A 17,599-nucleotide genomic window follows, 5' to 3' on the forward strand; every position below is an offset into this window, starting at 1 on the left:
TTGTCTTTGTCCTAGTCTTGGTGAGCGCTGCACGAACCGAACGATGAACCTAACCTAATGCAGAAATGCGGAACATATGTTTTGTCACAGCCACGCGACCTTGTATGCCTCAAAGTCGGTGAGTTGAAGATATGGTGTGCCACGCGAGCATTAAGCCCTCTGGAGGAGCACACCACGCACAATGCATCATATTGAAGCAGCCGAGAAAGGGACGAAAGACACGGAAAGAAGCAGACAGGACAGGCATTGTTCTGTGTGCTTGTCTGTATACTGCACAGTTGCGTGTTCCCACCTGTTTTGTCCTTTTGTACTGTTTTAAAAATGTCTTTAACTGACACTCCCAAATGTCCATTTTGCCACAAAATATACTTAGCACTGCCCAGTGACGTCAGAAGCAGCCACACTCCAGTGGTTGTTTTGGCCCCCTAGCTTGTGTGAGTTGCCACGTCAGGGCATAGAAAAGGAGCAAATCGTGTTCTTTAAATATAAGACGTTTATGAAAATGGGGCCCAGTTAATTTTGAACAGCTACTCATGCTCAAGATGAATCATGTACTCTGAAGCGTGCACTTACACGTTGCACAGAAACGGTACACTGTGCAGCTCTCATCATGAACTTCATCATATCACCTCCTTCCTCTTCACATCATATCTCTATTGCCCCTCAGACCCCTTCCTCAGCAGGGAGTAGCAGGCCAAAGGAAGTTCACTCCGCCCGACCACTCCGCCTTTCTCTCATTAAAATTCCTCTCTCTCTTAAGTCAACTCATAAAATAGGTCAAACACGCTGAAAACGGCTTGTTTTCACTTAAGGACACAGCCAGGACTCATTAAAATCTGAAGGACTTTCGGAAACCTCGTCGTGTACACATGCCACACGCTTCTGAAAAATGCTGGGAGTGCTGGACACATACAACTTCGTATGCAAAACCTTGGTACAGACACGAGCAGATTGAGAACATGTAGTGGCGGCCCACGCCGGGGTCGGAGTCGATGGCCTTCAACCCTCCGAAGGAAGCGATAAACAACCCCGGCAATGCTTCTTATGTTCTGTCCTACAATTTAGCGCTATTTTTATAATGTTTTTGTGTAATGTATACAGAATTCACAGATATTTCGTGTTATTCTTCCATTATTTCCGCAGAACAATATGCCAAATGTGCGAACTCATACGGGGCTCCAGACGGAAGCTTTCAGCAGTACAAACGCGCCACGTGTTCACATCGAACGACATAATCAAGCCTTCGCCCAGACAGCCCATTTCCCTCTGCAGCAAATAAGTTATTCAAACGTGGCGTGCGACGATCCATTCCTAACGGAAGTTGACACATACACAAGAAACTACGCGTGTAGGTTCGAGAAACATGCGTTGGCCCACCCTGGCGACGCGACCGCACTCGCATGCTTCGATGCCTTTCATTCGCCTGCGCAGGTTGCATGCATTCAACATTAACGCGTTGACTACGACACGAGACAGAGCTACAACGCACGCTTGAAACACGACATGGGGCAGCTGTTTCGAGCATGAAAGGAACGATCTCGGCTGTCATCTTGAACTGAACTGTGGGTACGAAAAGCTTGAGGCTGCGGTGAAACCGAGAGAACATTTGAGGTCATCAGCTGCACAAATTAGGTAAGCTGTAAGATTATTTTAGAAACAGCGTAAATTATTCAGTCAACAACATGATTGTTGTATGAAATAAAGTAAACAATAACGATGAAAATGCTCAATTTGAAATTTATAGTTTGTGCGTTGCATGAGCAGGACTAGTTCATCCTCGTGTATGGTTGTGATGAATTACAGCTGAGCAATTTTTTCCACAGATTTTTGGTTGGGAACCTTCTACGTCTAGCGAGGTTTGAACCATCCTTTGCTTTAATTTACTTTCTGAACTGAAAGAAGCAGTGTTAGACGAACAGGCGGATGAAGTGCTTCTGGAAAGTGTTGGTATAATTGTGATTCAGAGCCTCGCGCTAACTCCCCGCTCATTACTTTCGCATATGATCGAGCTAGGTATGTTTATTCCATTGGAATTTTACAGTGCGTCATCTACCTTCCTATACCCGGTGGCACAAGCGGTTTAACTCACCTGTCGTTAACGCTTTTTTCAATGTTTGATATTTTGTTGTTGTGATTCCTCTGCAGCCGTGTAGCGGACAGCACGTGTTTTCTCGAAGCTGGTCTCATTGGCGAGACCTGAATGAAGACACGATGTTGGCCAAAAGGATGCAGTTTTTCCGGAGCGTATCGAAACCAAGAAAGAGTCGCCAAATGATGAAGCCGCGCAGTTGTAAGTAAATCTTATTTTGTTTGGTTTTTATTCAACGGATGCAATTTGATGTGGGTCTCGGAACGAAAAGCGCAATCTAGGCAATGCTTACAATGTTCAACTTGAACACACTGAACTCTTGTGCCGATGATACTCGTTCTACACGAAGCGCACACATAGCACACGCAAACACGCTTTCCATAAGCAGTGTATATCCGGGGTATCCTGTCCTGCCTCGTGATCCCTGTGTCGCTTTGTCCAGACAGCTAATAAAAAGAATAATCAATTGACTCTTTCATTACGAAATCATGATTTGTTCAGGAGAAATCTTAAGGCTTGGTAGATGCGGTCCTATGTAGAGTGTGTAAAGACCAATGATTCACACTTGTCTGTTGCAATGTCTAAATATTACGTTAGCACCAAGCGAATCATTCCGGATACTGTTTTTTCCCTGAGAAACAGAAATTTGTCTAAGAGGACACGATGTCACCGCAGAGAAAGAAACACAGACTTTAATGTCACAAACACTGTGTTCAATATACAGAATATCATGGGAGATAAATATTTAGATTAATCACTGCTTAGCAACAGCGATGAAACATTCAGAAATTTTGTAGGCACATTTATTCTTGCGCATGAAAAGGTACCCATGCGTGCAGTGTTCCCATGCCATTTGTTGTTAGCATTGTCTAGTTGCACAGGCAATAGGTTTTGACATTAAATTTGATAAAACTGGCTGTCTGCTAATGAAAATACCTTAGCGATCGTAGAAACTACGCAGAATTGTTTCTTAGAATATGTAAGCAGATTGAAACATTATTATTTCTTATAGGCGCTTTCTGGACAACCTGCAGAGCAATTTCTTAGCGAGAGAAACACGCCATGTTCTTATGTACAAATTTTATTTTGGAGGGACCTCCCTTAAAGTGACATAGTTTCATGTAATTCCATGTGTGCATTCATGCAGTCGCCTTTTTGTACATTTTCATCATTATGCATCACGTGTGGATTAACCTCAACGTTTTTTTATCAATCCCGACTCTAAATGCCCTCAGTGCACTCGTCGGATGGTTAATTCTTTATGTGTAAATTTACAGTCATTGGGTCTAGAATTTAGTGTCGAACGAGAAAGACGGAAATTTATGCAACTTATAAAGGCATACATTTCTTGCTGAATCTGTTTTGTCAAACGTCGCAGGGGCAAGGGGAACAACGTTGGAAAGCATCTCTCACGGGCTTCAACTTGGGAAACTAGATGATCCAAACAAACTTGACGCGGGCTGCTTTATGGTGCGGCAGTTCTGCCACTTGGCGCGGCTTTGCAGATTGATGGGTTGCTTCCACATCGGAGACCTCAACGAGCAAGCTATGACCAGGGCGTCAATCAAGTGGAGAACTCCTTACGTCGTTTATTCGGCAGTCTGGCTATTCTTCGTTCTTTTCCTTCAAGGATTAGTACTGGGTAACAAAATTAGCCGCTTGACTTCCAGCGCGACGTTCACGAAGGCTCTCGTAGTTACGGTTCGCCTCTTTGCGTTGGCCAACGCTCTGGCTAACATCTATTGCATCACGATTCGGGCAAACGGGCTCCTAGAGTTTCTTAGAAAAGCGGCCCGTTTCGAAACACTCAGCGGCTTTCCTCCTCCGAGTCGCCGATCTGTCGCATCCAGGCGTCGTTGCTTCTTCGCGTTTCAAAAAGTGGCGAAGTTAGCAGTCGCCGTGGCCGCTTTCGCTGTTCTTCTGACGGCCCTGTTCGGGCCTTCTTCTCTGGCGAGCGTCAGGTATCGGTGGAACGTCGTGATCAAGATTCTGAGCGCGTTCGCCGACGTCGTGTTCATTTTCTACGAGTCGGTCATGTATCTCGTCTTGAGCTGCGCTGCCGAAGTTCTCGTGCACTATATGAAGGCCCAACTGCGAGCCTTCGACAACTGCCAGCGGTGTGTGAGAGCAGCGCCCTGCAAGGCTGACTTGGCTCTCGAAGTTGAAGCTATACGCGGTAGCGTGTCCAGTATCAGAGAAATGAAGGCGTGCCTCAACGACATGTGGAACCCGGCCATACTGACGTCATCAGTGTGCCTCTTGTGGTCACAGTGCATCAGCCTTTACTGCCTCTTCGCCGATAGAGCAGCTCGCCTTGACGTGTGGTTGGGGTTCTTCTACAGCTGGTACTGCTCTCTCAGATTTCTAGAACTAGCAGTCATCAGCCACGACCTACGAATGGAGGTGAGTTGGACATCCTTCAGTGAAACTTAGCGAATTGGCGTCGTTTGCATTTTGAAACAGCTTATGCGTTGTGCCCAGTTTGTTTTAAGCCACAGTAATTAAGCCTCCTTTTTAGAGGTTAACTCACTTGGTACATGGCTGAAAGCAATATCTGAGTTGTGGAAGGTGTCCATTAATGCTCACCCGAGCGCTTAGAGTCCTGGAATGTATTGAAGGATGCATTAAATCTTCTTCATAGCCCAGAGGCCAATGAAAAACACACTACGTGGCTCAGGTGAGGCATCGCTCACACATTGAATTGCCTGCAATCTTTTGACAGAGGGAATTCAAACCAGAGAACCCAAGACTTCTGCCTACTGCAATGAAGGGCATTGTTAGGTCTACTTTAATGCATTTTCGGTCTTACTGCTCATTACGTTCTTGTGAAGTCTTCAAGTACAAAACATTTAAAGGTATTTGCTTCTGAAGGACAGCCTTTGTAACAAATCCAGCAGTTGCTTTTTCACCGTCTTGCCAAATTGCAGTATTCATCACTATAGATTCGTTCGAACTCACGGAACTATGTCATCCAATTACGAATGTCAAAGTGACCAGCTAGTTATGGGCAGCTGGTATATGAAGTAATGTCGCGACGCTGCGTTTGTGAATTTCAGGCCCAGAATATAAAAGATGCGACCAAGAACGTGACCATGGCGGGCGCGACAAGCACCTACTTACGTCAAGTAAGTAGCGCAGGCACTGTTCGACAATTTAAGCGTGTAACCAAGTTCCATCCGCATTTGTCTTCTGGTCACGAAACTACCGCGTAACTCCCTGGGAGTGCTTCATATAACGCCTGCCATGGTCGCATCACAGCGTTGGCGCAGATAGAATGGCGTAGGAGCAGACGCCGGACGGACGCCATGGTGGTGCTGTGTATACGCAGACTACTGCGCAAAAGTTGAATGAATGAATAAACCAAAAACTTTATTTTCACAAAGCAGGTATCCCGGCGAAGGTGGTGCAGTCTTACACTAGCGCCTCTGCTGGTACAGTCAACCACAAAAGTTTGTGGACCACGGTATCTGAGATAACAATCAATTTCCGAGCAGCGTTACTTTATTAGTCGGTAAAACCGAACATCACAATGTTGTTCGGATATACTGCTAGAGGCTGTAAATTCAAACACTAGGCTGCATTGTGTGGCTGCGCAGATATTCAAGTTTTTCTCAGATGTCGTGTTACGTAAAGTCTTATTGAATGTACCTACTGCTCCTGTACGAAGCATTCGAGGAAGTTTCCTGGCCATAAGGTAGGTATTTAAGGAACCTGCTTTAATTACGACCTACTTTTTAACACAAGAAGTACTGGACAGCACTTGGTAACACATTTATTGTCGGTAAGATCAGGAAGAAGAAATGAACTCTCGTTTCTTGTTTTCAAGTGCCGTACTTTAAGCCCTAGCTGCTCCGCTGGCAGTTACAACGAGCGTTTCGCGTAGCTTGACCCGTGAAAAACATTTAAAAAATCGTGATACATATTTTCTAAACTACATAAGAGTGCACAAAGGGAGAGACAGAGAGAAAAGCTTTATTGGTGCAGTGATTCTTATTGATGAGTCACGATGGCCGGGCTAAAAGAGATAGCCAAACAGGCGGTAGCGGCGATTTTGCTGTTTTGCATGGTTTTTGTTGTTGCTGTTGATTGTCGTAGTGCTGCTAATAATTGTTTGTTATATTGCGAGACTGAGACAATAGCGCACCAGCAATCAAACTCCAACGACTAAATTATATCAGACTTAAAACGGGGCGACTAGGTTGCTCTTCATAGTAAAAGCAGCGCAAAACAAGCGACAACACAAGACAGAGAAATGAGCAGGACAGGCGCTGGTCCTGTGTACTTCTCTGTCTTGTGCTGCCGCTTCTGTTGCCGCAGCTTTTACTACGGAATTGTATAAAAACAAAAGAAAAAGAAAACAGCCGTAGCACTTCTTGTGTAGCAACAAAACATCAAATCAAATGTCTCTGGCATATCCTGCTACAGAATGTACAAAATCTGAACATGATTTACCTTCAACTTGCTAACGTCCAGTCACAGAGCTTCTTACCAGGCCAGCCACTATCTGTACAGACACGAGACATCTGAGCAGAGTCTACTCAAAAGGGGGTGGGGGTGCAAGTTTTGTGAGGTCATGCGGGGCCACGTTTGTGAACGTTAATGGAAAATGTAAGGGATGGTTAACTTTAGTGGACGTTGTATCCATCGGTAAATGTTTGCAAACAGCCATTAATCGTGTGCTCCGTGAGAATTGATTTGGTTTGTTGCACAAAGACTCGGCTGTTGTTGTCGGTGCGAAGACTTCCTTTGTTAGTAGTCAACCCTTACCGAGCATACTAATGAAGCGTTTTCTTGTAATGGCGCAGGTTCGCTACCTGCATGACACAATAGATCCCGCTGCCATGTGCCTTACCGGGGCAAGCTTTTTCCGCCTTGACAGACCTCTCCTGGTATCGGTGAGTAGCCGCTAAGTATGAGGTCGGCCAGTTCATAACATTGCTTCTGCGGCCATCCCGATAACGAATAAGCTGGGGTGGACCGTGCACTTACTAGCCAGGGCAGGTAACCGTCGGTCTAGTCTAGCAACAAAATGGATGTAAGAGACAGAGGAACGAAATCAAGGGTAAGAGAAGCTTAATGAGAGCAGCATTCCGGGCAAGTTGGTAATCCATTGCTTAAAAGTTATTGCGCGACATAAAAAACGACACGGACGTGAAAGAAGGCGACACACCAAGCGCTTGGTGTGTCGTCTTCTTTCACGTCCGTGTCGTTTTTTATGTCGCGCAATAACTTTTAAGTAAGAGAAGCGCGAGTGTGCGCGTGACCTTAATGTTCATAGCACTGGGCTGCTGCGCTGGAAGACGGAGGTTCGATCCTGATCCTACCAAGGGTAGCGCATTTGTTCATAGTATTGTAAGCAGTTCCTAACTACTTTGGAAAAGTCCAACAGAAAATTCGAGGTGTATTAAGCGTAAGCGAGTGGGCGTCAAAGTGTGCATGGAACCTAGAGTTTGTAATGTATACGAGGTATGTAAGCGTCATTTTGATCAATGGGAGTGTGCAAAGTCATATGTGAAGCATTCGCGCGCAGTTATGGAAACATCTAGCACGCGTCAGAATAACTGAGGCGACGCTGGAGATCGTGGCAGCTGTCATGCTATACTGGGCCCAGTGATCGCTATGTTGCAAAATGCGGTGCAAAAGATGAACAGTATTGCAGTATTTCAATCACTGCATCCCGAAAGCTTCACTTCCCTTAAATTCCCATAAATGCGTTAGGTCTGAGATCACGGTACCTCTATAAGAAAGCTCTCGAACTTAAAAACAGAAGATCGTGCTTTTTTGTCATCATGTTCTCTCATACTTTGACAATTACCGACAGCTAATTGTGCCCCTATTGTATCTTTTCTTTTTAATTCTTTAGTTCAAAGCGCCCATGCTAGAACATATTCATCTTTTGCCAAAGCGCTTCTAGGCTTTTCTTAAAACGTCGTGCGAATCTGCAAGTCAGCCGGGATGAGCGACAATGCCAGTGTTAGGGTGCAGATGACAACCGATAATGAGCCTTTTGCTATTTAAGGAGAAGCCCACGAGTTCTGAGAATAAATCCGTAAATGCAAGGTGCTCACTGAATAAAACGCTCCGCATAATCATACATATCTGCCTACGTATATGCAGTTAAACCCACAATTTATCTCTGGCACGTCCAGATTTGTTGCTCTCAGTGTCATCGTCAGGGCGCTGTTGGCGTTCATCATGAGCAGAGCTTCATACTGAGACTGCTAGGAAAAAATCTGATGCTGCAATCTATCAGTGACTATGGGAATCATACACATATTACTTGAATTTTCCGCCGACTTCACGTTGATTCGATGAGAAAACCCATTGAAAGATATTTTTATTGGAGGTTCGATGGTGTTGCCTTCAACTCTCAGAAAGTTTATTAATGTAATGAAGTGCTTTATATTTCCAGCAATTTATTTGATTCGACAATTTGCGGTGCATTACTAAATCATGACATTTTCCAGTGTGTAAAGCATTTGTTTAAATAAGCGTATGTGTAGTGGCATCGGATACTCATCTACGCCGAAATGAAACATAAAGGTGAACACTCAAATTGGCGAGCAATTCAGTAGTAATCACACAAAAACGACTAGTTCATAATTCAAGTTCACAGAATCAAATACAAATGCAACGCAATCCTTCTAAAAAAAAATTGCAGGATGCTTATGCTTCACCTCTAAGAATGGAACGCGATAGCATTCACAGATCCCTGATTCTCACGCTTCCCGGCACCTGCAGTTTTCTGGCAAACGCTGGCGACGAAGGCTACGCACGAAAGCGAGCTTTCTGGTAGAAACGCAGCTCCTTGCGTGGGCCGATCTTCGAGGTAGAGCGCAGCCACGCCAAAAAAGACATCGTTTTTCAGGCTTATGTTATTGTTGCTCACTTTGAATGTTTCAGTCTGAGCAGATTCAACGTAAAGGCATGCGCTGTCAGCGTTTCGTTTCATAACATTTGATTGTGGGCAGTAATTCTAAAAATTCCGAGGAATAACTTTGTCAAGAATGTAAGACAAGGTATGATCAACTTTGGTGATAGAATGGTGTTGCAGCATAACCCGCACATGCCGCATGTCATATAGCGAGGCGTGGCATATACATATACCGTATACGGGAATTTTCGCTCACACCGACGCCGACGCTGACGCCGGATTTTCTGCGACACGGGGCCCTTAAAGCTATCGCGTTCGAAAGGCTGTTGCGAAACATATGTCCGACGTTTGCCTCCAACATTTTTTATAGGTGTGATAAACGGCTCCTACAGTGTTCTTACGAAAGCACGTCCGACGTTTCCCGCTGTTTTTTTTTTCTCTGTTTCATGCTCGGATGCGTCGGACATATGCACGCTGAACATAGATACATACTTCCCTCGCGTCAGCGCGTGTTCTTTGTGTTGTGGCGCACCATGCCTGTTTCGGCACAGCCCACTCAGATCGGCGAGCTCATCTTTGCCGTAACAACTACCACATCAGCTTCCACAACATTGACGTGCGCTTTCACAGCAAGAGAAACGCATTCTCTTCGTCGTCCCTTCACGTGATACAATGACAGCATATTCTTATTGCAAATAGAACAAGCCTGCAATTACGCTTCGTCACCGATGTGCCATGTGAATAGTGGGAATCGGTTAGAGTAACATTATTTCACAATTACGAAGATGTCGTAGTCGAAAGTGCACTTGAGTTGTTTGAGTTCCACACGTTATAGATGACGTACGTAAAGCGCAAAAGAATTGTTTTTTTTTTGGAAAAGCCTAAATCTGCAAGAATAATGTGGGAGAAATCTGAAAAGTTTGCGGTCGGTAGTTAATTATTAAGAGCACAGAAACTGTCGCTAGTCGATCGTTTTGTCAGCGTTGCGGCGAAATTTCCCATTCCTACACTCAGTACCTGGTTTGGATACCAATTCACTAAACTTCTTGGTTTTTGTCTTTCTTTTTATTTTTTTGGTACAGAAACAACATGGAAAGTAGCTTTTCCAGTTGTCATACTACCAGTGCCTCGAGAGAGATAGAAAAGAATGTGGAGAAAGGCAGGGAGGTCAACCAGAGGTAGTTCCGGTTGGCTAGCCTGCACGGGGGGAGGGTTAAGGGGGTTAAAAGAGAAAGAGAGTGGAAGCGGGAGATAGATAGAGAGAGAGACGATCACGAGCAAAGCGCGTACACTATAGAGCCGTAGGGGGCGGCATTCTTGAAGTCTATCGTAAAGCCCCGTTGACCGCAGGAACCTTAATAACGCGAGTAAGGCCTTCAATGCGGATGTTCTTTCGGAGCACTGACCTAAAGCTTTGAGATTTGATAGTGAACGATTGTCCAACTGGTCCAGTACTCTGCACATCATTTGTCTCTGGGCGCTATATCGCGGACTGACACAGATAATGCATGCGAGCGTCTCATCGATGTTGCATGTGTCGCACGTGGGGCTGTTGAACATTCCAAAAAGGAAAGCATATGAGTTCGCAATGGCAACGCCTAGCCACAGACGGTACAGCATGGTCTGTTCACGTCGTGGTAACCCAGGCGGGAGGTGCATCCGTATGTCCGGAGACAACGAATGCAAACTAGTCATGGTGCAATTACGGGACATCAATCGCAGTCCAGCCGCAGCGTCTGTTCGCGAAAGCGGAATGAAGAATCGTTGAGCACTTTCATGTGCAGATCGGGCGCCTTCGTCGGCGTGGTCATTCCTGCTGATGTTACAATGTCCCGGAAGCCATTAAAATATTATGCTGTGTGCCTTGTCATGGCTGTGATGATATATGTGTCGAATTTCTGACGCCAGTTGTTCATTGGGTCCGTGGCGCATTGGGCTTTGTATGCACTGAAGGGCTGCCTTGGAGTCACTAGAGACTGCCCATTGTTGCGGTGGTTCCAGGTTAATGAAATAAAGTGCAGTACGGAGTGCCGCGAGTTGTGCACCCGTCGATGTCATCACACATGAAGTTTTTAATTTGATTTCTTCAGATTTTGCCGGGATGATGACTGCCGCCGCAGAGCTGTTGAGTTTTACCGAGCCATATGTGTAGACATGTTGCCGAAATCTGTGCACGTTGTGAATGTGTTCCAGAGTTGCTTGTTTCAAAGGTTGCAACGGCGCTGCAGTTTTGTTTCTGATGCTTGGAATCGTCAACTGCACTTGCGGCCGGTGCAGACACTACAATGGGTCTGACAATCATGTAGCAGGCGTAAATTGTGATGGCAAGTAGGGCTGCTGTCTTAGAATACTTTTGGCAAAAGTTGAATGTGGCCTTTGTGCTGGCAAGCAAGCAAGATGGTGGGAGGGAATCCGAGTCAGGTGTCGGATGTCAAATTTCTTAAAGTCCTTGCCGCATTATTTTTGCTGGTTTCGGCGTGCCAGCGGCCGATTCTTGTGCGCTTTACGTCCATTTTGCCCTAAACTCTGATTGTATAAGCTATTTAACGCCTCTTGCGATAGAATGATGAGTACTCTGCTGCACTATCACTGTTGCCGTCGAAATGTGCTACAGCACGTACTCTCTCCATCTTGTCTGTGCAGGTTCCCAGGTAGCACACATTATGACAGGAAGGTATACGTGTTTAACAAGCAGCTCTGTACGTATTTCAGCCAATGTATTGTCAAGGTAGTGCGAGGCTTAGCGGAATGCGGTTGCGGAAGAGCATTCTACGCCATTCTACCGTATCTTTAAGGCGACCAACTTGATTGTTAACGCGTTGTACAACATAGCTTTAGACATCTCGTAAAAGAAAGAGAAGAGAAGGAAATTACGAGAATATGCCATATACCATGTTATACAAACTTACAATGAGCATACAAGGTTACACCTCTGGAATTTGTGTTCTCACAAGTGTCACAAAAGTCGATTTACATGTCTGAAATATGGCATACAGCATTCTTAAGAAGTGCTGCGTGTTCCAAACTGTTTCAAATATTTCATTATTTCCCCCGAGTGAGCAAGTTCTACAAATGCACGTACTGCCCATGTTGGGTATGCTTCTGTTGGCCAGGCACCCACGAGCTTTTCCAACGACGGTGGTCTTCTGCTAAGGAAAAGCAATTTTCTTGACAACTTCTGGCGGAAGGTTCAGTATTCTTTAGTGTAAGTGAAGGTGCTCTACATCTTCATCAGATTCTTCACCGAAACAAATGGGGCTATTTCGGGCGGTTAGAAAGCAACAATTACTATATGTAATTTGACATTCTAAACAACAACAACTATAAATGTTCGCAATTGGGTGTTTTGAAAGCAACTTTTACCCCATATATCTATTTGATATTATAAACAAAAAAGGATCAAAATTTCAAGAAACTATCGATTCTTTTAGAGAATGCATTGTACATAAATATAGTCACACAATGAATTTGCGAGAGAAAATTCGGCCTAGAACTTTTAGGGATACGCACGGTCGCTCACAGCCTGAACTGAAAATTTTTTTTCGTCTGCTCTGCCCACTGATTATTTCCTGAAATTAGTTTATTGTCCCAAGTCTTTAATAACGCTACCTTTTATATGTCTCTCACGAACACTTTATAAATTTTGATTAGTGTGAGTGCCCGATTAACAGAGTCCTTGTTATTTTGGCGTTCCTCCTTTTGCGCATGTCTTCTTTCTTTGTGCACCTCCGGTTATTTATTTCCATTACGCGCCCTCCCGCCGGCCGATTCATTGCCTTCATCGCCCCCCCCCCACCCACCTTGCCATTTTTGGTAACATGCCATATATATGATCATTATCATTGTCATCGCATGCCACCTATCTATCCCACGCTGCATAGCAGCCGTACTAACGGGGCAAGTAAAGAGTACCTCCAAATTTCACTCTAGTATTTTAGTATTGAACTCCAAAACTCGGAAAACGCGACTTAAACATTGTTGCAATGCTTCGTGCGTTTCAACGTCGCTTCTAGCAAATTATGTTGAGAACTCGTTAAATACATAAGTTACAGTACCTCATCTTCTTTATTTTTTTTTATTTACAGATTACGGGTGCTGTGATAACATACACTGTCATAGTGGTGCAGACCAACGAGCAACTAGTCGGTGACTTGGCCGCCAATCTCACGATGGCGGTAACCTAGCGCAAGAAACGGTGTCACATGTGAGTATTGATTCTCGCTGACATTGTGCACAGTACCTTCACCACCGATCCCACCTTCAGTGCTTGTGTGTGGTGGCTCATTCAAAAAATACGTACTAAGCATACGAAAATCAATTCAGTTCTCTCTATGGTGCTAATGTCAAACGATGTGATCTCCACTTAGATGATATTGAACTACCTTATACTCTTAACGTAGGAGTTGCTGAGGAAATGAAAGTGTAGTGGAAGTATTTCTTTTACTCTGCTCAGTTCGTTTTTTATCCACCACTTAGACCTCACCGATGCTGTTGATAACGTCTGTGAAACACTGGTTCAACCTCTGTGAGAAGATGAAAATAATTCTGATAAAAGCATTACATTAGCTTGGCCTTGTTGTATTGACGTCATCTGCCCTTTGCTATTCGTGTGAAAGCATCGTTTAGATGCGAACGATAACCAAGCGGTATATACCCCTAGCATGTGCTGACTAAGTACTTAAAGTCACGTTTAAAGTTATTAAATAAGGTTATGGTGGTTAACGTCCCGAGTGTATAGTTTCTGAGAAACGCTGTAGTACGGTGCTCCCCATAATTGACGTTTAAGAAAGAGACACTGTATTACCTCGTATTATTTTTGGTACTTTTTGTTTCAGAATTACCCAGGAAGAATATGCGCTAGCCACACCTTTTAAGTAATAATTTATGCACTATTATTGGAGAAAGAAGCAGAAGACTCGCAGAAAGGACGACGACCAACAAACAGGAAACTGCCAAGCATTGAAACAATAAAAAGATATCAGTTTACCTATGCGAATGCAACACTAATTCTGACTCCATTCTTTTGCTACAAGGTGCCGTAGGTAGGCTCCTAAAAATGATGTCGGGTCCTGATGACTCAGCGTTTATTACATAAAAGCACCAGGTAAGCAACTGTTCCCCCTTGAACTGCTGTCTTTGTTCGTGCTGAATTTTGGCTCAGAGATGGCATCTCGCGATGCCACACTTTTCACCGCAGCCGTGACAGATGGCGCCACCGCTTCGTTGCAGTGACATCGACGTTTTCTGTGTTGCCTTCGCAGCAGACGACGCGTGCTCCGTATATGTGCACAATGCTCAGATATACACTGACGCATCAGTGCAAAACGGCCGAGTGGGAATTGTCTGGTACTGCGAGAGACCAACGGCGCTTTCTCGAAGAGACTGCGCGGCCGACTGAGCTCACGCGAGGCCGAGTTCAGGGCAATTCACACTCTACTTCAACACCTGTAAAACGATGCCACAATCAAATAAGGCCTCCAACCAATCAACCCGACAGCACATGTACCCGTATATGCGCAAGACGGTTCACAAGACGCCATCACAGCGTGAGCAGCTCGTACATGCCGATGAGTCACACATTGTGCTCGTAAGGCGTCGCATCAATCTAGTTTGATTTGCTTTCTTCTATTTTAAACATGGTACGCTCGAAATTTGTTAACGCGACAGGTTAATTTGATAACACAGATACTGTCAGCATTGTGTGATGGCAATTGTAATTTTGTTAGTTAAATTATAGAAACTCTAGTTACGTGTTAACTAACAGTGGTCCAGTGGTCCGGACAAACACACACACACACACACTCATATATATATATATATATATATATATATATATATATATATATATATATATATATATATATATATATATATATATATATATATATATATACATTTCTCCCACGTGACCACCTTCCCACACGTCATACACATACACTCTACCCACTAGGACACTCCCAATGCTCACGCGTTAGAAGGGCCCGCGAGCTAGGACCCTCCTCTCACTAGTCGCGGTCGACTGGTCGACTGGCCATGTATATAGACTTTTTTTCTACGGGCGACTCCATATTGCGCAAGCAATAGCGCGGTCCATGCGCAGTCGGCATTTTGGCTTGTGTGAGCGCTCCGTGTTTTATGCCAGGCGTACGCTTGGCGGCAGTTACTGGTATTGGTTTTCGTGCTCGCACCACCTACTTAGTATGACGTGGCAACCTCTACGCGGCAAACGGTTCTGTGAGAGGTACCGAAGTGATTTAAGTTAGCATGGCAGAAGTTTCTTCTGGTGCGATGTATGCGGCGTGCGATGTATTCTGCGCGATGTATGCTCGCGTGTTCGCGCCTACAACCAACCAGCCTTGGAGATCAGTTGTGCATTTCTGAAATTTTTTTTCCCTAATGTAACCTTATTGCAGCCTTCTCACTGTAGTTCTAAGCAGTGGTTTAGCAGAAACAATAACCACTAAAAACCACCCTAAACCACCCTAAACCACCCTAAAAGCTTGGGTACAGTTCTGCTACGGAATACGTTGTGGTGTCTACTTTTAAAAGCGCTCAAATTGTTATTTGGAGAAGCACTGCGCGACTATTCGTTTGTGGGTAGGGGTTTCCGCACACGGATAAAGTAATTTGGTTAATAATAGCAGCATAGCATATAGCGTAAACCACATATTTGTCTACCGGTCGAGCGACCAGCTGCGGATTGCATGCGCGAGCGTCCGAAGCAGTGGTAGACCCACGGGTTATAATTCCTCTTGCTGTGTATTAGCGCATAATCCAAGCATGCGAGGTCGTAATACGGCGTTAGCCCGCACGTTTCCTGTCTCTTTTTTTTTTACTAAAGAAGATTCAGAAAGCCGATTTGTTTGTTTGTTGGTTTGTTTGTTTGTTTGTTTGTTTGTTTGTTTGTTTGTTCTTTTCCATCTTGGCCGTCCCGTCCGCTATGATGAACTCGCCGATGTTCCGGAAACTGTTTTCAAAGACAGCCGTCGGGTTCCGTTTGTGTTGATTTCTGTTGTGTCATTGCTATCAAAGCATGTTGATACGACGTCAGTGGCGTAGCCAGAAATTTTGTTCGGGGGGGGCTACGCCACTGGCCCCATGTATACATACATGTATATATATATATATATATATATATATATATATATATATATATATATATATATATATATATAGAGAGAGAGAGAGAGAGAGAGAGAGAGAGAGAGAGAGAGAAATTTTGTTCGAGGAAGCTTTAGCTCGGGTGCTCCTATTTAACTACATGTAGAAGGGGAATTCTTTTTTCCCTTTAACCACTTCACCAAATTTGAGGAGGTTTGTTGCATTTAAAAGAAACAGTTTAATTCTAGTAACTACTGGTTTCGAATTTTTCATGTAGGTGTTCAATTATTTATTAAAAATTGGCCGAATCGAAAATTTTCAGGAAACGAAACTATCAAGTTTAAAACTCCGTGACTCAACAATGAAAAATGATATCACAATTCTGTGAATTGCACCTAATAGTACATCTACAGCGGAGAAAATAGATATGTTACACATCAATCTCAAAAAATTTAGTATTGTGGAAATACGGATTGTGCAGAACCCTTGTACACAACGTAACCAATTCACGTAAGATACAAATTGACATAGCAAACTTGTCCGCTTTGACTGTTATAATAGATGCCGTTTGCAGAACCATAATGTCTGTTCTTCATGCATAGCTATTAGTTTGTAAACGTCGTGCTTCTATTTTTTCAAGCTTTCGAATTTTTCAAAATATTTTAAACAAAATTCAGGCCCTAAATCGAAGTTGTGTTTCCAACAGAACTAGGATTTAACCTTCTCTCTCAAATGCAACCAATTTCAATAAAAGCGATTAGCAGGATTATCTAAGAAAAGCGTTTCTGCGTTTTACAAGTATTTGAATAGGCCGCGTTGGATTGGGCCCGAGCTAAAGCTTCTTCTTAAACAATTTGTCAAGGGATCAAATCCATGAAAAATAACTGCATTGTCATTGCCAAAGATGCTGCAAACGAATTCTTGAACCCTACGCACAGTCAAAACAATAAAATATGTATTTTTTCATAAAAGAATATACTCGTATGTGCCAAAACGTTTGCCCAAAATAACTGATATCAATGCTTCCATATTTTTGTATATTTATTAAGTAAAGAAAATATCACACGAACTTTAGAACTATATCAGTTCGAAACCAGGAAAGCAGTGCATGCCACTGATATGAAAAAATTAAAAGGCAATGAACAGAAGAAGTTGAGGACAAATATGTTAATGAAACTTTGTCGTTCAAGAACCGTGCTTACATGCTTGTATATATGCAATGGCCAGTGAAAAATCTCAATGACGCTGTAATTTGTTTAATGTATTACGCAGGAGCAGCTGTCACCGGTCGTGTATCGTGAGTAATTGTATCGAAATTATAGTCGCAACAGAGGGCACGTATAAAAAGCAGGAATTCTGCAAGATATACAAGGGCAAGTCAAATGAATGTGAGCCAACAACGGGGTACTTTATTTAAAGTAGTCTTCATGAGAATTTAGACATTTGTCCCATTGACTGACGAGTCGCGTGATTCCCGTCTTATAAAACTCCTTGGGTTGCTGCTTCAAAACGTCTGTATCTGGTTCCCTTGAGCT

At 43.8% G+C, this 17,599-nt stretch overlaps 1 protein-coding gene across 1 annotated transcript; it reads left to right on the forward strand.

Annotated features, from left to right (window-relative positions):
• Nucleotides 1-1,491: 1,491 nt before the first annotated feature.
• LOC135914610 (uncharacterized) lies at nucleotides 1,492-13,917 on the forward strand. The gene is made up of 7 exons (XM_065447534.2): nucleotides 1,492-1,632; nucleotides 2,146-2,290; nucleotides 3,468-4,492; nucleotides 5,146-5,214; nucleotides 6,895-6,984; nucleotides 13,049-13,167; nucleotides 13,799-13,917. Exons 2-6 carry the CDS (start codon nucleotides 2,212-2,214, stop codon nucleotides 13,145-13,147), a joined length of 1,362 nt encoding a protein of 453 aa, XP_065303606.2. The 5' UTR covers nucleotides 1,492-1,632; nucleotides 2,146-2,211; the 3' UTR covers nucleotides 13,148-13,167; nucleotides 13,799-13,917.
• Nucleotides 13,918-17,599: the final 3,682 nt, after the last annotated feature.

This window comes from Dermacentor albipictus, chromosome 9 (assembly GCF_038994185.2).
Source record: "Dermacentor albipictus isolate Rhodes 1998 colony chromosome 9, USDA_Dalb.pri_finalv2, whole genome shotgun sequence".
In the NCBI taxonomy this organism is placed as follows: Eukaryota; Metazoa; Arthropoda; class Arachnida; order Ixodida; family Ixodidae; genus Dermacentor; species Dermacentor albipictus.

What these genes read in the sequence shown, in the direction of transcription:
- LOC135914610 (XM_065447534.2), top strand. Translation starts at nt 2,212, where the DNA reads ATGTTGGCCAAAAGGATGCAGTTTTTCCGGAGCGTATCGAAACCAAGA. An exon ending in CAAGCACCTACTTACGTCAA is followed by an intron (nt 5,215 to 6,894) that starts GTAAGTAGCGCA and finishes GTAATGGCGCAG; the next exon opens with GTTCGCTACCTGCATGACAC. An exon ending in ACAGACCTCTCCTGGTATCG is followed by an intron (nt 6,985 to 13,048) that starts GTGAGTAGCCGC and finishes TTTTATTTACAG; the next exon opens with ATTACGGGTGCTGTGATAAC.